The sequence below is a fragment of the Mustela nigripes genome, chromosome 5 (assembly GCF_022355385.1).
Source record: "Mustela nigripes isolate SB6536 chromosome 5, MUSNIG.SB6536, whole genome shotgun sequence".
NCBI classification, from domain to species: Eukaryota; Metazoa; Chordata; class Mammalia; order Carnivora; family Mustelidae; genus Mustela; species Mustela nigripes.
This window is the reverse complement of record NC_081561.1, coordinates 142446500-142470239: the sequence shown is the minus strand read 5'-3', so window position 1 is coordinate 142470239 and position 23740 is coordinate 142446500. Positions and strand designations below refer to the sequence as shown.

Here is a 23740-nt window from a genome sequence, read left to right as displayed (position 1 = left end):
AGTCACTTATGGTTTGTCTCCCTCCCAATCCCATCTTGTTTCATTTATTCTTCTACCCACTTAAGCCTCCATGTTGCATCACCACTTCCTCATATCAGGGAGATCATATGATAGTTGTCTTTCTCTGCTTGACTTATTTCGCTAAGCATGATACGCTCTAGTTCCATCCATGTTGTTGCAAATGGCAAGATTTCATTTCTTTTGATGGCTGCATAGTATTCCATTGTGTATATATACCACATCTTCTTGATCCATTCATCTGTTGATGGACATCTAGGTTCTTTCCATAGTTTGGCTATTGTGGACATTGCTGCTATAAACATTCGGGTGCATGTGTCCCTTTGGATCACTACATTTGTATCTTTAGGGTAAATACCCAATAGTGCAATTGCTGGGTCATAGGGCAGTTCTATTTTCAACATTTTGAGGAACCTCCATGCTGTTTTCCAGAGTGGCTGCACCAGCTTGCATTCCCACCAACAGTGTAGGAGGGTTCCCCTTTCTCCGCATCCTCGCCAGCATCTGTCATTTCCTGACTTGTTGATTTTAGCCATTCTGACTGGTGTGAGGTGATATCTCATTGTGGTTTTGATTTGTATTTCCCTGATGCCGAGTGATATGGAGCACTTTTTCATGTGTCTGTTGGCCATCTGGATGTCTTCTTTGCAGAAATGTCTGTTCATGTCTTCTGCCCATTTCTTGATTGGATTATTTGTTCTTTGGGTGTTGAGTTTGCTAAGTTCTTTATAGATTCTGGACACTAGTCCTTTATCTGATATGTCGTTTGCAAATATCTTCTCCCATTCTGTCAGTTGTCTTTTGATTTTGTTAACTGTTTCCTTTGCTGTGCAAAAGCTTTTGATCTTGATGAAATCCCAATAGTTCATTTTTGTCCTTGCTTCCCTTGCCTTTTGCGTTGTTCCTAGGAAGATGTTGCTGCGGCAGAGGTCGAAGAGGTTGCTGCCCGTGTTCTCCTCAAGGATTTTGATGGATTCCTTTCGTACATTGAGGTCCTTCATCCATTTTGAGTCTATTTTCGTGTGTGGTGTAAGGAAATGGTCCAATTTCATTTTTCTGCATGTGGCTGTAGGATATAAAGGCCTTAAATGACACACTGGACCAGATGGACATCACAGATATATTCAGAATATTTCATCCCAAAGCAACAGAATACACATTCTTCTCTAGTGCACATGGAACATTCTCCAGAATAGATCACATCCTCGGTCCTAAATCAGGACTCAACCGGTATCAAAAGATTGGGATCATTCCCTGCATATTTTCAGACCACAATGCTCTAAAGCTAGAACTCAACCACAAAAGGAAGTTTGGAAAGAACCCAAATACATGGAGACTAAACAGTATCCTTCTAAAGAATGAATGGGTCAACCGGGAAATTAAAGAAGAATTGAAAAAAATCATGGAAACAAATGATAATGAAAACACAACGGTTCAAAATCTGTGGGACACAACAAAGGCAGTCCTGAGAGGAAAATATATAGCGGTACAAGCCTTTCTCAAGAAACAAGAAAGGTCTCAGGTACACAACCTAACCCTACACCTAAAGGAGCTGGAGAAAGAACAAGAAAGAAACCCTAAGCCCAGCAGGAGAAGAGAAATCATAAAGATCAGAGCAGAAATCAATGAAATAGAAACCAAAAAAACAATAGAACAAATCAACGAAACTAGGAGCTGGTTCTTTGAAAGAATTAATAAAATTGATAAACCCCTGGCCCGACTTATCAAAAAGAAAAGAGAAAGGACCCAAATAAATAAAATCATGAATGAAAGAGGAGAGATCACAACTAACACCAAAGAAATACAAACTATTATAAGAACATACTATGAGCAACTCTACGGCAATAAATTTGACAATCTGGAAGAAATGGATGCATTCCTAGAAACATATAAACTACCACAACTGAACCAGGAAGAAATAGAAAGCCTGAACAGACCCATAACCAGTAAGGAGATTGAAACAGTCATTAAAAATCTCCAAACAAACAAAAGCCCAGGGCCAGACGGCTTCCCAGGGGAATTCTACCAAACATTTAAAGAAGAACTAATTCCTATTCTCCTGAAACTGTTCCAAAAAATAGAAATGGAAGGAAAACTTCCAAACTCATTTTATGAGGCCAGCATCACCTTGATCCCAAAACCAGACAAGGATCCCACCAAAAAAGAGAGCTATAGACCGATATCCTTGATGAACACAGATGCGAAAATACTCAACAAAATACTAGCCAATAGGATTCAACAGTACATTAAAAAGATTATTCACCACGACCAAGTGGGATTTATTCCAGGGCTGCAAGGTTGGTTCAACATCCGCAAATCAGTCAATGTGATACAACACATCAATAAAAGTAAGAACAAGAACCATATGATACTCTCAATAGATGCTGAAAAAGCATTTGACAAAGTACAACATCCCTTCCTGATCAAAACTCTTCAAAGTGTAGGGATAGAGGGCACATACCTCAATACCATCAAAGCCATCTATGAAAAACCCACTCTCCTGCCTTTGAACCAAATCACAAGTGATGGTGGCTGACTCCCTTGCTACAAGCAAGCGCTGAATCAGTAACCTTTGCTTCTTCTCATTTGGGTGGTTTTTGTTCATTTTCACACTTACTGATTTTAGCTTTTAGAACAAATTAATTCTTAAAAGAACTAATTACCCATTAATATGAAGAAAAGAGGTAAAATTAAATTTTTTTAAAAATTTCCATTACACACTTCACATCGTGTTCCTTTCTTGCTTGCTCTGGGTAAATGGATTTGGCTTGCTGATCCCCTAATTTTCTTCCAATCCTATGAAAACTATGGCCTTAGGCTCTCTGTTCTTTCTATTCCTGAATCAAAGAAATCTAAACTCTGAGATCTGGTCTTGAGGGAATCTCAAATACAAACAAAACACTTCAATCACTTTCCATCCTCTCTTGCTGCAACTGGAAGTCCACAGATTTTTCCTACGTTTCTACTTGAATTTGTCTTTCTTTAAAAAAAAAAAAAAAAAAAAAAAAAAAAAGTGAAGAGTTTCTGGAGGAAGGAATTATATCGGTGATATGCTTGATATTTTTTTTCTCCTAATTAGTGAGAGTGATAATCCAAGGAAATGAAGAGGATGTGAGTAGCTGTTGACCCATACACCTTGCCCAAAGCAACTTGGTTCTCCCTATGTTAAAGTGAAAGTTTGAGAGAAAGAGGGAAGTATTGAGATATACTTATGCCGTGCCGGTAGGTCTATAGCAAAGTAAGCATTATAAGGCTCTTCATCTGTGTGCAACATAAAAGATTGGATTTACCACTAGCAAATCACAAAGTCCTTAAATTATAGCATTTATAAGATTCCTAGAGATTTGGTTCATTCTCTTCTATTTATGGATGAGGAAATTGAGACCCATTAAATAACTGGGTGAGTTATAGCCTATCTGGGACAAAGGGCAAATTCTTTTCTTGTCCAGTACATATACCTTCGTACCACACAATGCTCACTGGGCTCCTTTTGGCTCCAACGTTGGGTACTGACTTCATAACCCTAATTTGGACATCAGCAAATCGTTTCCATCACTTCAAAAACCCTGTGGAATTTGATCCTATCGCCCAAACTTTATAATGAATTACTCTGATACCCAATTTAAATTTTTTCTCAAATGGCCATTCAGACTATGAGCTGCTGAATTAGTATTGACGTGATAAATGAGTAACTGAGACATTTGGAATTTCCTAAGTGATAAGTGGCAAGATAATATGGATCAAAAATAACAATGGTTTAAATAGACATGTTACTTTCTCTCTCTCAGGTCTCTCTCACAAATAAATAAATGAAGTTAAAGTCCCATGTTTAGTACAGGCTGTCCAACTGGTGACGTTGTGTTCAAGCTCTCCGGACTTTGGGATTTTATTCAGTTAGTCACTCAAAAAACACTTACTGAACCCTTACTGTATGACCCTTGGGTTAGCTACAGGACCTCAAGTAAAGACAATATATTTTGCAAAATTTCTCTCACTAATTTTACAATAAAGTCACCATATTAGATCTATGAATTGGGAGAATTTTTTTATGTTGGAGACTTCTGTGAATTCAAGTTTGCAAAATTAGCAAGAATACCGAATAGCAGAGTGAAAAATACACAGAAAAGTGTTTTAAACGTTGTGACTAAACCTTGGGAAATACTGGAGAGTAAAAGTGCTTTGATAAAACCTTTTCTGCTTTCAAAAAACTACCATTATGAAATAGTTCGATGAATATTTCAGGGAAGATGAAAATGAGTATGACTAACTTCCCAGTGCTGACACCAAATTATGTAAGTTCTTGGGGCACCTGGGTGGTTCAGTTGGTTAAGTGTCTGCCTTCGGCTCAGGTCATTATCTCAGGGTCCTGGGATTGAGCTCTCTGATCAGTGGGGAATCTGATTCTTCCTCTCACTTTCCCTCCATGTTCCCCTGCACCTGAAATAAATAAATATAATCTTAAACACACACACACACACACACACACACAAATTATGTAAGTTCTTCTAGAAATGTCAATGGATCCTATGGCTTTTCTTTTTCTTATTCTCAAGTCTTTTGTGGTTTCATTCTACACTTTCTAATAAGACATGTTGCCTCTCCCAAATATTATTGTGCTTTCTTACTCATAACCTAATGCTATGAGAATAGATACTTCAATGAGTATGGAGTAGACATGTCAGAATGGTCCACACTCCACTCTACATTGGAAGTCCTTTCCTTAAAACAAAATCCAAACTTATCATCAGGACTCACTTGGGTACAATGGAAGAAGGAGGGCATTTTCACTCTCTGGGTATGGGTGAGGGTCAGGTGGAAGACAGTGAAGGAGAAAGACTGAGGACAGTGGGGCAAAGCAGGCCTGCAGGGTGCTGGAGGACAATGGAGGGCGTAACCCAGGAAGTTCCCTGACGTATATGTCAACTGTGTCAATCTAGGGCCACTGGGTACCACTTGTCTCTCTCCATTCTTTAACCAAGAGGGGAGCAGTGGTGCAAGCCAAGGAGGGAAGAGTTTGGGCTCCATCACTGGAAACAGAGATAGTGTAAGTGTGAGGGTCCAGAAGACTTCTGAGAAACCCATCAGGTCCTCGTGTACATGAACTAGACCAAGAATAACTGCCATATGGATGCCATTCCCCCCATTTGCTAGCTGTATGAGTTTGCTGGGGCTGATGTAATAAAGTGCCATAAACTGGATGGCTTCAAACAACGAAAATGTATTCCTTGAAGCCCTGAAGATGAGAAGTCTGAAATCAAGGTGTCAGCAGGGCCATGCTGTCTCTAAGAGAAAATTCTTCTTGCCATTTCTAGCTTCTGGTGGCAGCTGGCAATAGCAGCACCTAGTCTCTGCCTCTGTCTCCAGGTGGTCTTCTCCCTAGGATTCCTCTTCTCAGGACAACATCAGTCATATTGGCTTAAGCGCCCACCCTACGCCAGTAGCCTCACCTTAACTGATTATATCATCCTCTCTAACCAGATTTCTTTGCCCTCAGGTATCTGCGTCAAAGCTTATGGGTCTGCTCTGAATTAAAAGATGGGTCTTAGAAGTGCTGCTTGTTTGTCTGTTTTACTCAGTTTGGGATTAATGGAAATTAGTGTTAGGTATGCCCTTTGACTAGGGCACGTATATCTGTGTCCAAATTCCCACATCATAAGCAACTGAGAGGTTACAAATGCTGTTATCCTCAGAATTATGGAAATGTACATCTCAACTGGATTCACTCTCTCTTTGAAGAAAGCAGTCCAGCCCAGTTCACTCTTTCCTGGATTTTGGAGGGGTCAAACACCCATGAAAGTTTTAATTGCATTTAGATATTAATCGGGTGTTTGCTTTGGCAAGCAAAACTGTGTGAGGGTCCTAAGCTGCCAGATGATCAAAGAGCTCTGAATCCTGAAGTCCCAAGCGTGAAGCTGCTTGTTCAGCCTGACTTAGGAGCCTAAGGCCAAACCAACACTCTGCATTTAATTTTACATAAGAAACAAAACACTCTTTAAAGACAAGTGTTGTCTGTGAAGAAGGAAACTGAGTACTTAACTGTCTGGGTGTTTTAACCCTAAGAGACTCTTAATCTCAGGAAACAAACTGAGGGTTGCTGGAGTAGGGGGCGGGGAGGGATGAGTTGGCTGGATGCTGGACAGTGGGGAGGGTAAGGGCCATGGTGAGTGCTGTGAAGTGTGTAAGCCTGATGATTCACACACCTGTACCCCTTGGGAGAATAATACATTATATGTTAATTAAAAAAAAAAAAAAAGAATTTCCCTGTGGCTTTCCAAATTAAGTCTGCTAAGTCTTCCCTGTTGCCTTTGCGGTTCAGTGTCAAGCATGTGTCTTGTATTTCGAAGCACAGGGTCTAGGCCTCTTGTGACGACGCCCACAGCTACTAACGTGGGCATGGACGCCGAGCATGCGCGAGGAGAGAGACAGTGCAACAGGAGGAAGGCGCCCACCTGGCCAAGGTCTCCTGACCTCATGCCCATCTGACTCTGACGTCCGTACTTCAAAGAAATAAGCACAAGGTCCTCATTTTGTAAGGAAGAGAACCAATAAAGGTAAACAAAATGAAAGACGTCATTGATGAAGGAAGCCCAAAGGCAATTCCCACCAGCCCTCCTACAGCCAGCCTCAGCAGGAAAGTCACTACAGTGGGCTGGTTGAGGAGTGACCTCCTCTGCTGGCCTCGGCCCCATCCCTGCTTGGAAAGTAACCACCTGGCTGTGGATCTCAGTAAGTGGCCACCAATGGAGCTGTGTGCAGGGTCCCAGAGGCAAAGCATTAAGGGAAGAAAGGAGCTATGGTGCACTTCAGGGCTGTAGGTGGGGAGAATTGAACACCTGCTCTGTGGGAATGGGGTGACCTACTCCAGAAGACAGAAGAGGCCAAGGTCAAAGAAAATCATCTTCAAATCTCTGAAGTTCTGTGTTGGAGAGTTTTAACTTAACTTACCTGACCTTAAAAGGGAGCAAATGTCCATGTGTGTGGAAGATTCTGGAAGACAAGCTCTGATACAATATGAGAAAGATCTTTCCACCAATCTGTAATATCCCATAATGGACCAGGCTCACCTGACATAGGAAGCATTTGCGTGGAACTATTTGGAACAGATGTCTCTGAGGAATGTAAGCACAGTGCTGTTCTGATGTCCTCTGAGGTCCTTTTCACCTGGATATTCTGGGTCAAGGCAGATCTTTTGCCACTATGCTTAGCCACAGGGCCTATCCCTAACCAGCTGGCAGTGATGAGCAGCAGGGAACTGCAGAAGACCCCAGCAAGTACAAAATGGGGTGGGGCACAAGGAGGAGAGAACGAAGGGAGAAGGGGGTAGAACGGGGTTGGGGGGAGGTCTCATAAGTGACTCTGGACCATTGTGAGCCACTGTGCTGAGTAGCCCTGTGTGTTCCTTCTCATCAGCTCTCTGATGTGGGTACAGTCACTAGTTTACAAATTAGGAGACTGCCCAGATGACATGGATGCTCTAGGACAAGGCTGGACCACAGTCCAGGCTACATGGACTTGCCCCTCCTGGCCCCGCCTGGCCTCCTGTCATTATCCCCATGAACCACAGAGAGTACACAACACCCATCCCTGTGAGACCATATTTCTTTAGCCATCCCTGTCTCAGGTAGACACCAACATATCCAAGGGGCAGAGGTGACCCAAAACCACATCCTGCTTTTTCACTGTATCTAGTGTCAAAGCCATCCTGCATAGCATGGGACCAAAGAAACCCCCTCTCCCTTGCTAATGGGTCACTAGCTTCTGCCCTGTCAACTTCCAAGGATCCTGGCTTGCTGCTGGGTAAGAGTTTAACTGAACACCTGAACCAGTTCTTGTCCTTTAGTAGGGAGAGTTGAGAAAGTTAGTGTAGACACAAGCAGCCTTCCTCCAGAAGATAGCAGCCTGGGGACAATATTTATTTACATGCAAAGGAACCTGATAAAAGATTGAGAAATACTTATGGTATTAATTACAATAATCATCAGATTATGTGGATTAGATGATCAGTCCCCATAGGATCAGATTAGCCCCTTATCATACTTGTAAGTATAGCACCAACTCCCCACCTCCCCCCACCACAAATAGGAGTGATAGTGCACAAGAGACCAGATTCAAATTGTAACTCTGAGTTAGTTCTATCTTACACCACCCCCATACCCTCATTCTGTAGTTTCTCTCATCTAGTTGTTCAACTGTTTATGGCTTTGCTGAGGAGTCTAGTCTGTCACCTGCCAAGGATGGTGGATGTTACAGCAGCCATGCTGTGGGCTTTGCCCCTATGTTTGTAGTCAATGGAAAACTGTTGATGGCAGGCAAACAACTGCTGTAAGGGATATGAGCTTTTACCTCTCCTTACCTGATTGCTTACTCTAAGTAATTCATAGTGAATTTCAATATCCTTTCTCCTTGGCAAACTACACTCATTTTTGCCTCTCACCTGGTGCCCTCTTGCTCACAGCATGAAGACCTGGTGTCTTGAAATGGATCATGTCAATGAGTCAAATCCAGGATGCAAGTATTTGTAAAATGTGCTAGTAAGTGGCAGTCAGGACCACCTCTGGGTTCCTGGGATTGGAGTCAAGTGTCATGACCTTGGTCACTTTTGAAGAGCTCACTCTACTCTATCAGCATTTCTGGTGAACGAGGGGAGGCAGAGGAAGGGAGCACCCCAGCATCAGGGTCTGACTCCTCCTCAACTGGCTAGCTGACACTGAGGAAGTTCCTATTCTGCTCTGATCCCCAGTGTTCTTGACTGTGAAAAAGGAGCATTCACATCAGCACCCAGGGATGTTCTTCAGATTACAGGAGAGAAGTCACATGAACACAACACCTCAAAGACAGTGTGGAGCAGGACACATGCTCCAGAGACGGAGCTCCCTCTTCCCCCTCTTCCCTGCCATGCTTGCAGCCATGAGCAGTGGTGCTCATTAAGTCCACCTCTGGTTTCCATCATCAGTTCCCTGGGGTCAGAGAAGAGGCTGGAGGTGGAGATTGTGGTGCTAAGACCAAAGCCACAGCTGGCCATGTTTGACTCCTAGGAGAAACCACAGACCACCTCAATCTCTTCATGTCAGCCACTGCAATGGTACAGACCTCTATCATGTGATGGGCATCAAAGAGGAAGGGGTCCTGGTTCTGGTCATCCTGGAGGGGACAACGAGGTCCAACAGGTAGAGATTGTACAGAGACAGTGCTATCTAAAATGGAACTTTCCCATTAGCTAAAAATGTTGGGACAATGAAGCTGGCAGCCTCCAAGTTCAAATGGCTGTGTGTGTTGAAGATCTTACTGAGGGATCCATACATTTGACAGAGGTTGGTCTAGGTGGTAACTGGTCCCTGCTGATTCTTCCTAGCTAGGGGGATTAACGTTCATGGTGCTCAGCATCTTTGTTCAGATGACTAGATCACACTGCAGGGTTGCAGAGAGCAACTTTTCATGCAATATTGTGTTTATGGAGTTCTGACATTCCTTTAAGATGATTTTAAGAGACATTTAGGAGAGAAACATGATTTGAAGTTAACAAAAGAATGACCAAACACTTAAAAGAGAGACGAGGTGCCCACAGGGATCATTTAAAAAATCCCTAACCTATTCCTGGGACTCTAGAGAGAGCAGGCTTTACCTGGGGCTCTTGATGTTCATGCTCATTGGTATTCCTGGCTTGCCAGCTGCTCCAGCACCCAGTCAGTTTATGGGAAGCAGAAAGAAAACCCAGGGAGGAAACTCACCACCGAGTCTTTGGGCCTGGAGGTCCATAGCCAGTTGGCCTTCTTTCTACTGTTGCATCTCTTATCACTGGTTCATGAACAGTATCCAGGGATTTTTGTTGTACTCAGTGGGAAGAATAAAGAAAAGTGCACCTACTCCATTTTCCCTGGAAGCAAAAGTTAAACATGTACTTTTCCTGTTTAACATTGTCTTATCTTTTTGCTGGTTGGTGCTATTTCGTTATCTTCCCTTTAGTCTATCAACGATTTTTTATTTTTATTTGAAAACTATCTCTGCATCTAGGGAGTTCCTCGGGCATGGACCGGAACGTCCAGCGCTTCAGATTCATGGCCACATGAAGCCACGAGCCTCATCTTGCATAAATGCTTCCGGCACCTGCAATGGCCACAGAATGAGCCACAGCTTTCCAGAAGTCTGGAAATCTCCCGAAGGTGAGATTCCTATTCTCTGCAGCCTACCCCTGGCCTTGGATAGTCACGATACAACCAGAAATGTCATCCATTCTTGTTAGTTTTGTTCTGTTTTCAACTGAATAGTCAGTGGGTATAATTGCTGATGAGCTTTGTCGTTATACCTTTTGTGCCAGAAATATACTCCCCCAAACCCTTGGATCTACAGAGCTTAACCTACTCACCTAGCCAGTGGCAAACTGGGGCCAGCAGAGGTAGTGATCCTCCTGGCCTGATGTCACTCAGCTGAGCGCCCTTGTGAGCCAATGAAGGTGCAACAGATGTTGACAGGGGCCCGACAGGCTCCTGCTTCTTGCTTTTTCAAGAAAACCAAGACTTTCAAAGCTGCAGCAAGGAAGAGAATCCTGAGGAGCCACTAATTTTAGACCTAGGCTATCATACCCACTGACTGTTCAACAGAAGAAAAGGAAGAAGGAAAACTGGATTAAATTTCTGGTATTTTAAATTGAAGATCTGTTAACAGGCCACCTTCTCTATGGGGCAGCTTCCCTCTATAGTAAGGATCCTTTTGCACTCCAGGAAAGACGGGCTGCTTGTCTTGTGTTTGGATACACCCAACCCCATTCTAAACCACAGGTAGAAATAGCTAGGACCAAAGAAGAATGAAGATACTCTGGCTGGCTCTCGCACTTGACCTGCACACGCAGTGAACATTTTCTTCCTTCCTCACCAGTGGGTCAGGGGACGGACACCTAAGGGTTGAAAAGCAAGAATGCCAGATCGGCATTCTTTAAAATCTTTAACTAAGCAGAATTATAAAATCTGGGGGGAAAAAATCAAAACAGGCAGCCACAGCATGGGATCCCTAGTGTACTCGCTGTTGTTTGTAGAATGAGGCCCGGGGCAGAATTTGCAAACCCCTTTGCAGACGAGAGCTCTGACCCAAGACCATGATTCACATTACACTAGGCAAATGCGTGTCCGTTCTCTGTAGCACCTTAGAGAGAAGGTTGGCTGTGTGGGTGAGATACGAATATATTAATTTCCTGGACACTGAGTGGACTAGGGAAAGATTAACAGGTCTGCGATACGTGAGCGTTCTCTGATTTCTCCCCCAGTGATACAGAGGAGGGATTGTTTGTGGTGCAGGTATGAGGTAACACAAATTTGCCGGGAGTGATGTTACAACGAACACAACATCTGGCCTTTTGCTTGCTCGGGGCGTTTCGGGAGAGCAGCAGGACGCACGTCCCCCGGAGGAGGGCATGGTTGGAAATTAGCCTGAGCAAGGAAAGGTCTGGATCAAAGGCTGGGCACTTTCTAAAGTCAGCTCCCTCCCACCATTTGACTCTTGTGCTGAGCTGGCCGCAGCCTGGGTCAGGACACTCGTAGCAGCCCAGGGAAAAGCGTCAGGGCTTCTCCTGTCTCCAGTAATAATGCCAACTGTGGATGACATTCTAGAGCACATCGGGGAATTTAACTTCTTCCAGAAACAGACATTTTTCCTCTTAGCTCTACTCTCTGCAGCGTTCACCCCCATCTACGTGGGCATCGTCTTCCTGGCTTTCACCCCGGATCACCGCTGCCTGAGCCCCGGGGTGGCCGAGCTGAGCCGGCGATGTGGCTGGAGCCTGGCGGAGGAGCTGAACTACACGGTGCCCGGCCCGGGGGCTGCTGGTGAGACCTTCCCCGACCAGTGCCACGGCTATGAAGTGGACTGGAACCGGAGCGGCCTCAGCTGCGTGGACCCGCTGGCCGGCCTGGCCGCCAATAGGAGTCACCTGCCGCTGGGGCCCTGTCGGCACGGCTGGGTGTACGACACGCCCGGCTCGTCCATCGTGACCGAGGTAAGCGAGAGCAAGCTTTGCATTAGGAAAAAGCTTTTCTTAAGGAAGAGGCCGGTAGGGCCTGGTTCTTACAATGTCTGGACACGCTCTTTGGACTCAGAGGATCTTATAAAATCCTAGTTTCCAACAAAAACATGCAGCCTCTTATTTGCCTGGCCTATAGGTGAGGTAGTTAAATTTCATCAAATTCTGACAATAATGATTCCAGAGCATGCAAGTTTCAGGGGTAAGAAACAAGCAAAAGCAAGCAGAATTCCTGGAAATAATTCCAGGGAAAGGAAAATTGTCAAGCCTCCCCTTTTGTTTCTGGAAGCCCTCCATTCTGGCAGCTGTACAAAAGATGGACAGGTGAGCACTCATGGAACTCACCTGAACGTTGCCTCACTGAGACAGGAGATGTTCTTCCCTTGATGGCTGTTTTGCTCTCTTTGATTTGCTCAAAACGTTTGCATAAAACCATCAAGGGCTGGAGCTTTTGCTAAGGCACTAATTCCTTTATTAAAAACTCCAGTTGATATTAGCATCTCATTATGAAGCCTCATTTTAATAAATATAGAGAAAACAGCCAAAAAAGTGGAGGCCTGCTTTTATTGGAGACAAAGCAAAAATGGGAGGGTACAATTATTCTAAAAATCCAGAGAAAGCCAGCTGCCTGGCTTAATTTAAAAGGAGCGCTTGGATAATGAGAAGACGTTCTGTTTGAACAGACTTTTAGGCAGAGCGGCCTCTCTTCAGGGGTCCAACAGTTACATGAAACCATAGGCCTGGGTCAGAGATACAACACCGTATAATTTAAAGAGGCTATCCAGCAGGGCTTAATCTCATCCCTTCGTGCAGAGATGAGGAAGCTGAGGCCCAGAACAGAGAAAAATTCTGCCCAAGGCCACAGAGTGCGAGCTAGCAGTTCGCTCTAGAAATCGGATCCCCCCACTTCCGGCCCAGCACCTGTTCTTCCTTCAACATTGCCTCTTGTTCCAAATGAGAGCAAATGTAAGAGCCTGAGAAGACGCTTCTGCTTCCCCTGCCATTAAAGAGACAGTGAAGGGAAGCTGAACAAGCCCAGCTTCCTCGGGGCAGTCTCTATATCCTCTGTACACACCCATTTGCTTCTGGGTATTCAGGTTAGGAAGGGAAGGTGTGGGGCACCTGGGTGGCTCAGTCGGCTAAGCCTCTGCCTTCTGCTCAGGTCCTTCTGCTCAGGTCAGAAGCCCAGGGTCGTGGGAGGGAGCTTGCTTGGGGCTCCCTGCTCAGTGGGGATCCTGCTTGTCCCTCTACCCCTTCCCCGCCTCTCTCTCTCAAATAAATAAATAAAATCTTTTTTAAAAAGAAAGGGAAAGTGGAGTATTCACCTGGTTCCAGCTGATTTAGCCAACAGAATTTGGCTTGACGACACACGTCCAGAGGGAATGCTGGATAAATGACGGGACAAATCTTCAGATTCGTCTGAGGAAAATTCATATAAGCAAGAGACGAGTTCTTGGCTTTCTGCCATGCCATGCAGCAGGAATATTCAGTGAGTTCTCGGGGCTGAGTTGTATCTAACAGGACTTTGTTTTCTCTGCTGACCCGGGAAACCTCTCACCCCTCTGCAGTTTAACCTAGTGTGTGCCAATTCCTGGATGCTGGACCTGCTTCAGTCGGCTGTGAATGTAGGATTTTTTATCGGTTCTGTGGGTATCGGCTACCTCGCAGACAGGTAGGTGCCCCGCGAACGTGGTGGAATTTTGAGTCGTCCTCTGGTCTGGAAAGCACTGGGGTTCACCTGCCCCTGCTTGAATAGTATCCTTTCCCCAAACACGAAGACCGCAGTTTCCTGGCCTCGTGTCAGTCATCTTGACAATTTGCAGTTTCTTCTCCTGCTTCCACCAGCACAACCGATGCGAATATTTTCTAATTTCCTGGGGCCATAGAGGACCATTTCTATCTTAGGCAGCAGTTTCTCCTTGTGGGTTATTCAGAGTCCTAGGTCAGAAGGGAAAGTCATCGATGACTCGATCCTTTTTGTGACTCCCAGTTCATTGGCCTCATCATCATCACCCCCATCTGTGAGCCTGTGGGGTCCCTGAGCTCTCTCTCCACTGCCTGCTGCTTCTATACCCAGAGCCAGTATAGCCTCTCCCTGTGGGTGTCCCTGCCTGGCCCTTGGCATTGCAGGAGTCCTGAACTGGGGCCCAGGCTCCAGATGTAATTAGAGGTGTGGAACCCAGACACAATCTGGTAAAAGGGAAACTGGGTTCATCTACAGTGACAGATGTAAATATCCACACCCAAAACGTCAGTGTCCCTGAAGAAAGATGAGAAAAGACCTCCCTGTGTAGAACATACAGCAAATGGTCCTCTTAGATGTTCTGTGTCTTCAGGGAGCTAGTTTTCAGTGAGTCATGTGAATCCATTTGTGCCTTTATGTCTTACTTTTTCATCACTTTGGAATCCCAGATTAACTGTGCTGAAAGTTCCTTATAACAGGTATCTTTACCAGGTTGATGGCCAATTAGATATTTTGAGGAAAAGGGAAAAGAACAGAAAAATTTGCTTTGTAGTTGATACTTTAGCACTCATAATACTATTTATTGGGTGTGGTCCATGTGCCAGGCACCATGCTCAACTGTTTGGACAGTATCATTTTCTTTAATAACCAGTCACCCAGGAGCTCGTGATATAGAACTATAGAATAAATATATATAGTCTAATATGTTTAATAAATTTATATTTGTTACAAGATAAATTTTCATTTATTACAAATATAAATATACATTTAATTCTGAAATAAAGGCAAATACACTTTATGCTTGTTGCTCTCCCCAACTATATCTGTGGTGCAAATAAACCCAAACCTATGAGCATTATATTAAATGTAAATCGAATATTTTCTTTGACTGCGCTGTATTTTTAGGCTGGAGGAAAACTTGCAAATGAGTTAAAGGTTAATAACAATAGCTTAATCTATCCTCTCCCAGGAGCATCTGCAGTTTCACAACCTGCTCACCTCACCACCCACCTACCACCTCTGTGGCAGCAGGAGGCCGTTGAGGCCACTGGGCCTCAGGGCAGCTCCATCCTTCATGTCCTACATGACACTTCTTTACTTCTTTAGCTGTCTACTTAGCCTTCCTTCAAGGGTTCTTCCTGGGACTTTGTGTGGGAGGCTTGTGAGGTAAAGGGGAAGGTCATTGGTTTTTATTTTTATTGCCCTACAAGTGAGGTCTGTGGTTTGGAGATGACTCTGTAAGTTAGGAGAGCTGCCGGCAAGGGGCAGTCCAGAGTCTGCCTTGCTCCGCAGTGTCTGGCCTGTTGGCTCCTCACCCCCTCTCCTCTCCCGCATTCCCTGCAAGGCGGAGATACTAACACTTAGCTGCCAGGATGGAAGTGAGCAAATAGGTGACTGAGCCTCATGGCTGGTTAAATAAATGAGTTAATTATTCTCATCCCACTCAAGGAGTAGGAGACCGGTTATAATTCCCCACTGACAGTGCATTCTTGCTTTATAAACCTCAGTCAATTATCCACCCTCTTGGATGACCTCATTACTTTGTTCCTATTGTTGAAATATCCTATGCAAAGCTGGTGACTCATTATCCTTCCCCAAAAACAATATCCAAAACTCCGTTTCTTTTTCTTAAATTGTCTGAAGTTTGGGTGGTTGTTGCCTCTTCTTTTCTCTTCTACTCGGGTATGCATGTGAGAGTGGGCAACAAGACAACAGCCAGAGGGAGAAAAAGAAAGATCAAGTTATCTTTTGCATACTTAATGCCTATTTCTGGACAATATTCAGATTTTTTTATTAACATATAATGTATTGTTAGCCCCAGGGGTACAGGTCTGTGAATCGCCAGGTTTACACACTTCACAGCACTCACCATAGCACATACCCTCCCAATGTCCATAACCCCACCTCCCTCCAATATTCAGATTTTATACAAGGGTGCAAGAATCTCATGGAAGCTCATTTTATGCTACAGATTAAACTAATATTAAACAAAACAGATTGTCTTTTATGATGTTTTCAAAACATATGAACAGTGATTAAGGTACCTTTAAGAGAAAAACCAGAAGGATATTATGAAAAGGTTGTAAATAAGGATCCTGAGGTTTACACCATGTCAACTTTCTGAAAGTCAGTTTGTAAATAGACTGAAGGAAGAAAGAATGGGAATGTGGTAGAGAATCTGAAAATAAGCCTTTTATAATATATCTCATTGATATCATCATTCAAACTTCCTAAGGAATTTTTTGTAGTATCACCTAACACAAAAAAGTAATCTCTCACAATTCCAGATTTGTTACTCCACTGATCAGTAATTATATGTTCTGTATTTAGTGGCATACCTGTAAAAGTTTAATGCCTGGCCTCCTGAGGGATAAAGCCCTGATGTATAGCACTTGCTGATTTCCATGGTGTATATAATCCCACCATGGTAATTTCTAGCTACCAAATTGAGGTCACTGAACACAGGCTTGGCTAGAAATATGCACCATTTTATAGTATTTCCACTGTACAAATACAACAGACAGAGGTAAATAATCTCATGAGCATAGATAATGTTCAAACATGGTAAAATAATTAGGAAGCAATGTTTTTGAATATTTATTACACATGTTTTTAACATAATTTACTTAAGTGCATGATAGAATTTTTAACAATGATTCTGTTTAACAATTAGCTGTCAAGTTTTCTGAAAGCCTAGTAATCAGCTATCAAGAGCCAGCACCTTCTGTCTATATTTCATGATGGAACTAGATCAGAGCATAATCAGAGTCCCAGAGGGTCATCATCAAACTTACCTAACTATCTGAAATCTTCCAAAATAAGCTCTCCACCACTGACTATGTGCCAGGCACTGTATTAGGCATCCTGATGTGTTCTATGTCATTTAGGATCCTAACAGCCTTTTATTTTTTATTTATTTACTTACCTTTAATTTAGTTTTATTTTTTTCAGTGTTCTAAGATTCATTGTTTTTGCACCACTAATAGCCTTTTAAAAATGATATTCTTATCCCTAATTTGCAAATGAGGAAATTCAGTGAAATGAAAGTGGTTACTCCCAATTTTAGTGTGCATATAAACCACTCAGATCTTGTTAGAAATCAGATTCTAATCCAGTGGGTCTAGAATGAGTCCAAGCCTGTGTTTAGCCTTTCCCTGGTGATGCTGATAAGTCCTGGGCCACACTGAGTAGCAAGTAGCTAATAGACTTATGAAGCCAGCAGTACTGGAATCCACCCCTCTCCCCTGTTTTATCTCTTTGTTTTTCATTTAATCACTTATGTGGTTCTGCTGTGGGGAGAAAAAGTCTTAAAATGCAATCCCAGATCTCCAAATCTTCTTCCAGCCATTCCATATTTTTGTAATAACATTATGTCCTTATTTGGAACATGTCCCCCACTGAAGTTATTTTTCATCATAGATTTGATTTTCTGAAGGTTTCCATGCTCTAAGTTTGTGATGGTAAATATACTCTCTTATCAGCCACAGGATTTTATTCACCTACAGGAGCATGACTAGTATCATATGCCCAAGTCAACTTTGGAAGCTAGAGAGCTAGCCCCTGAGCAAATGTTTATAAACTCCTAAAGGGAAAAGGAAGGGGTCTGGTGGGAGAAGATGAGAAGAAAGGCTAAAATACTTTGTTGAAATGTGACTTGGGAAGTCTAAATTGAAGGCCAAGGAGGCAGGGGTGCCTAGGTGACTCAATCAGTTAAGCTCTAACTCTTGGTTTCAACTCAGGTCATGATCTCGGGGTCGTGAGATTGAGACCCACGTTGGGCTCTATGCTCAGGGCAGAGTCTGCTTGTGTCTCTCCCTCTGCTCCTCTCTCTGCTTGCTCGCTCTCTCTCTCTCTGTCTCTTAAAAAAAAAAAAAAATGAAAAAAGGCCAACGAAGCAGATGTTTATAGTAAGGAACCATAAACTGAAAATTAAGAAATGAATTGCCAAAACAGGGTCTTAAAAATTTATCAATTTACATTAATTACTCATGAGACTACGTGATCTCTAAATTTCAGATTTAAAACATTCACATCCCAAATAATTGTTAATGATGTTGTGGATTATATTCACGTAGTCAGTTAATATTGAAATGGTCACTAGAACAAAGCTCCCTCCAAGCAGAGCAACTAGTAAAAAATGTTCATCCACCATCAAATGCGCAAAGCAAATGACATAAAACGTAACTCTTCAGTTTGAAGTAGATAAGCAAGGATTAAATAAAACACTGGTTTCTATGAAGAATCTTTGAACTATCCATTAATGGCCAATTAGACGAATTGGAACAAAACAAGGTGGACATGATGACGATATGAACAAGTTGTCCCAAGTCAAGTTTCAGAGACCCTACTTTACAGATAGAAGGCAGGAAATGGGGGAGACCAAGTGTATAGTTCTTTACAAGTAGTATCTCACTTAATCCTCTTGTCAGCTAAGTCAGATAGGTCTTTACCAGATGAGGAAATGAAATGTTGAGTAATCGGCCGACGTCATAGTAAGTAGTAAAGCCAAGATTCAACCAGATTTCTAAGTTTTCCCCTTCTCTGTGTCCTGGTACACTCTCCAGGTCCCTCAGCTGATGAAACCCAAGTCCCTCTGACTGAAGGTGTGGTGGAAGCTACCTGCTGGGGTACTTCATGACAAAGACCCCCAACTCCCACCTCACAGCTGACATCAGAGACCTCTTCCATGGAGATGGGCAAATACCACAAAGTCCAAAAGCAGTGTTGAAAATGGATGGGGGATTACATTAACCATGGAATTTTCTTTTTCCTCAAGTAAAAACTTCTCTTGGGTGGGCAGTTGGTTGAGACTGTTAGTGCAATGGCCCAGCTGCTATGATGACGGAAGACCCAGACGGACCCTTAGGGCATTCAGCACTGTGTGGCCTGGAATAATCACCCCCTGCCTGAATACCCTCCACAGTGTGGGACTGAGAAGTTTCGCTAGCCGTGGGCTGAATGGGGCTCGTTGTGAATAGAATTTTCACAGAATGCCCTGGGAAAAGTATTGAAGCGAACTGACCTGAAGTCAGTGATTCTCTTGGTGGGCACCAGTCCGAGCCTCCTGAGTTTGCATAATTCAGAGCTAACCACCCCTTAAGATTTCCATAGCTTCCATGCCATTTTCTACAATCCTCATGAATCTAATCTAATTCTGTGTTCTCTCTCTTTCTCTCCCTTGCAGGTTTGGCCGCAAGCTCTGCCTCTTGGTCACGATCCTCATAAATGCTGCATCTGGAGTTCTCATGGCCGTTTCCCCAAACTATACATGGGTGTTAATTTTCCGTTTGATCCAAGGGCTGGTCAGCAAGGCAGGCTGGTTAATAGGCTACATCCAGAGTAAGACTTGCGTGTGGCTGTGGCTGTGGGAACAAAGCCACATTGCTGCCAAAACGCTCAGGAGACAGGAGAGGGCCAAAATAGACCCCGCCTCAAAAAAATGTTGAGAGATTTTTTTTTTTTTCTGTATCAGAGGATCTCTAAAATCTATTCAGTCAACTCATTTTCCATTCTTCCTCTAAAGAAAGCAATGAAGGCAGAAATGAGGGTAAACATCATACCACCCAGAGTCTAATATAACTTCTTAGGAAAAGGTTTTCTGTACCCTGGGGTGTTACACAGAGAGGAAATCTAGCCTACTATGCCTGAACATAAAGAAAATTCGCAGTGAGAGTTATGATTTACAAGGGACTTTATTGCTTTGCATAAACGGATTCTAGGAAGTCACTCTTACCTCAAACTATATGTACCATAAGGGAGAATATGAGCTCTGTGGGGAATCGAAGTTCCCCAGCCACTTGTCTGTCCAGGAAACACTTACTGTAGCCAGAGTTATACGGGAGCTCCAATTGAATCCTAACAGCATAGCATCTTTAAAGCCATATTAAGAAAAATTAGCATCCTAATTAGATCTTGGGAATGAACTCTATCTTTCCCTTGGTAACATTCAAATAGCATATGAAAGGAAATGGATGCTTTGAAATTGAAATCATCACCATCATAAAGGCTTCATTATCCATGAGATCTAGAATAGTGTGCTTAAAATTGTACCTGGTAAAGGTTATCCAGGGAACTCTGTGAAATGCAGAAGAAGGATGCTGGAGGCTGTTCGGTAGGCATCTAATCTATGTGAGGGCAGCAAAGAAATTAATGTACAGTTATTCAATCAGTAATTTGGTTTTTAGAACACATGATGTGTGGAAATATGTATAAGTTAATTGTATAAATTTCAGCCTTCTGCCCATTAATTTCCCCTCCAGTCCTTCTAAATGTCCTTGAGGTACAACTTGCTGTTTGACCTTCTGCCCCACGACCCTCAGACCTTGTCCGTGAATCCAACCACTTCAAGATATTTCTATTTATTGAGCTCTTACAGACTTTTGTTTAACTCTGTTTTAAATACTTTTTGATCATTTGCAGTATTATATAGAAATATTTTTCAGGTGCATTTCTATATGATTTATAAATAGTTGAAGTCTTTAACTTGATTACTGAATGTTTAAACCCAAAGGTCTGTGGCTCATGGAATACCTGGAATTTAAATTCTAATATGTTTGTGATATAGAAATGACTATCCCGTAAATCCATGTACTGCGGGCTTCACACATCTGTCAAGGTGCAGTCATGGAATGGGAGAAAGCTGATTATTTTACCACCTGCAGTGGGGTGCTGATAACTGGTTTTTGGAAAATAAAACCCCTGATTTTTGGTGTTGTCTGATTTCTAAATTGTAAATACCCCCACCATAACCCACTTTAAGACAAAAATGGGCTTAATAACAAAATTGTAAAATTCCTGGAAATTTAAAAATCAGTTCTTGCAAGCCAGTACCAGCTAACCAATCAGTATGGAAACCCACCAGGTTTCCAAGCCATTTACACACATGATCACGATTGCCCAGAGAATATTTAACTCATATAAGAAAATGAGTTATATTGAGATGTTCACCTACATTAAAACCACCTACAGTCTCAAGTCAATGTTGGATCCCTTTATTCAGGTCTTAAACTACCATTGCCTTCTTACTCTAGATCAAAATTTTGCAAATAAAAACAACTGGATTACTTTTTTTAAAAAGGCAAAGACAATTCAAAAAAAAATAAAAACAACTTTGGATTGCTTCAGAAAAATTTTTTGCATGTATCCAAAATCAGTTGCATTTGCCCTTGAAATTATTCTCTAAATCCAACATTTTGCTCACATCAGCAATCCTCTCACCCTACCCAATGTGGAATTACAAGATCTTATATTAATTGACATGACAGCAGTAATAGAACCCAAAGAACGTTTAAATTTTTGGAAAGTTGTTTTAAAAAATTCTAGAATTTGGTCTCTTTTTTGAGGTTGTCATGCTAGTCTCCCCAAGGTTGGACAGCCAACTCATTGCCATACCGACTTGCATTGACCATCTGGGCTCTCTCTGCAGTTACAGAATTTGTCGGGCTGAGCTATCGGAGAACAGTGGGCATTGTTTACCAAGCGGCCTTCACTGTTGGGCTCCTGGTGCTGGCTGGCGTGGCTTACGTGCTTCCGCACTGGAGGTGGCTGCAGCTCACGGTTACTCTGCCCAACGTCTGCTTTGTGCTCTATTACTGGTAAGCGCACTTGGAACAAAAAAAGGAAATAACTTGAACTATTTCATTTACTGAGAAGGCTGCCTCCTTAATGCACACCATCCTTCCAAATTCCAAGGTGCTGTTCACTCTTTCCTTTCAATGAAAAGCCCAAGTCCATGTTTCAGGGATAAAAAAAAAAAAAAAAAAAAAAAAAAAAAAAACAAAAACAATAACAAAACCACAAACGCCAATGGATCTCCCTCTCTGGAAATTGAATGTCCTTTTACTTTGAGCTTAAGAGTTTTAGATTTGAATCTTTTCACATTATTTATGTGGTGTGTATTTTATTTTTTTAAAGATTTACTTATTCACTTTTGAGAGAGAGAGAGTACACATGGGGTAGGGAAGGGACAGAATGGGAGGGAGAGAGACAATCTCAAACAGACTTCTCGCTGGGCTCAGAGCCCAATGCAGGGCTGGATTTCATGACCCTGAGGTCACGACCTGAGCTGAAATCAAGAGTCGGACACTTAACCGACTGAGCCACCAAGGTGCCCCAACTTTTGTGGTGTTTCAGTTAACTTCTAGTGACTGTGATGCCCTTGACAGAGATTGGCAGTATTAGTATTCTTATTCTGTCCCAGGGGAGACGTTAGTGTAAGAGAAGATGGAGTGTGGCACTGTGTCACCTCTTCTCTACATCCCTGCCCAAGGCAGACATCACCAATCAATCCCAGTCCCAATCCCACATCAGGCCAATATGGCACCCCAGACAGACCATGCCAATCAGAGTCACCAAGGCATGTGAAATACATTTGTCACCCCTGCTGAGGGACATTGGAAGCAATGGAAACAGCAAAAACTATCAGAAATCCCTAATGCGAGGTTACCTGAAATAAAGCAAGATGGATACTGGGTTATCAAGCTAATCCCTCTCCCTTTCAACAAACTACTTTCTGGATGTATCCACCTGTTCTTCCATAGTCGTCTTGTCAAGAATTAAGTACTTCAACCCTTCCCAGGAAGCCTGTCTCCTCCAAAAGCTGGTCAAACTCTGAGACCAACACTTACCCCCCTCCCATATCCATTCTTCCTCATTTATGGCTCCGAAGCCACCCTGCAATGGACTCTTTCTGGTCTCTTAGACATTTGCTCTTCCATCCTCCAATCCATGTTTCATACTGCATTTCCAAAATCCAGATCCACCATGTTCCTCTCCTGCCCTCAAAGTCTTTCAACAGTTTTGTTTCCCTGATGCTTTAGCACAACAGAAAAGACACACCCATTATCTAAGTTCTGACCACCTCTGGAGCCTTCCTTCTTACCACTTTTACTCAACAGAATCAAATTTAATTTACTTACAAGTCGGCAACCTCCATGATGCAACCACATTATTAAAAGATCACCGGCGATGTAGAGTAGAAAACAGGTGTTTGCAGGGAAGAGTGGGGATAAAGAGATTAGGTAAGGGACTATTGCCATAATCCTTGCAAAAGAGGACAGGACCTGAATTAATGCGAGTGAAGGACACTGTCAATACATTTCATCAGGTAGCAATGACAGAGCTTGGTGGAGACTGAATGTGAGGATTTAGAGAGAGGAGGTGCCTTGAGGGTGGAGCAGAGGCTTGTGTGTCTGTATGTGCTGGGGGCACCATTCAGAGATGAGGAACACAGGAGGAGGAGTGGGTTTGGAAGGTGGGATGATGGGGCAAACTTGGGATATGCCGGATTGGAGATATGGAAAGGATATGAACGTGCGTGTAGCCAGGCACGGTTGAACTTAAAGATCAGGAATTCAAGTAAAATTCCCGACTTTGCTGTAGATACAGGATGGAGGCAATCACTCAGAGAAAGTGAGCAGAGTCAGGAAAGGAAGGGAATGGGGTAGATCATGAAAAAAACGCCAAATCCTGAAAGCCTCGCTGAGGAGCCAGGACAGAAGAAGGCAGGGGTGTGGGGGGTTACCATGATGAGAAGGGGGGAGATACGGGGGCAGAGGGGATGTGGCAGTCACCAGAGGAGGGACTCCTCGAAGGCTGGCCTTAATCAGGCTGCCCAGGTGGGGCTCCTGTCCCTTGCCCAGTGACATTACACACACATCTCTGTAACCCTCATGTCTTACTGCTTTTTGGGAATCCACTGTTCACTTGATATTGAGAGACTTGTCTGTCTGTCCCAGTAGGCTGTCAGC

The 23740-nt window shown here is 43.1% G+C and overlaps 1 protein-coding gene and 1 long non-coding RNA gene across 2 annotated transcripts in view; one reads left to right on the top strand and one right to left on the bottom strand.

The window, feature by feature from the left end:
- LOC132017521 (uncharacterized) overlaps positions 1-9885 on the bottom strand; it is a 14281-nt gene extending 4396 nt beyond the window's left edge. Inside the window, exon 1 of the long non-coding RNA XR_009404307.1 lies at positions 9747-9885. This is a non-coding gene — a long non-coding RNA (uncharacterized LOC132017521). The remainder of the gene's footprint in view (positions 1-9746) is intronic.
- A 1384-nt stretch (positions 9886-11269) lies between these two features.
- LOC132018443 (solute carrier family 22 member 2) overlaps positions 11270-23740 on the top strand; it is a 30404-nt gene continuing 17933 nt past the window's right edge. The window contains exons 1-4 of the mRNA XM_059401382.1: positions 11270-12004; positions 13597-13700; positions 19177-19331; positions 21418-21586. Of these exons, the coding sequence (XP_059257365.1) occupies positions 11594-12004; positions 13597-13700; positions 19177-19331; positions 21418-21586 (839 nt within the window). The 5' untranslated portion in view covers positions 11270-11593. The remainder of the gene's footprint in view (positions 12005-13596; positions 13701-19176; positions 19332-21417; positions 21587-23740) is intronic.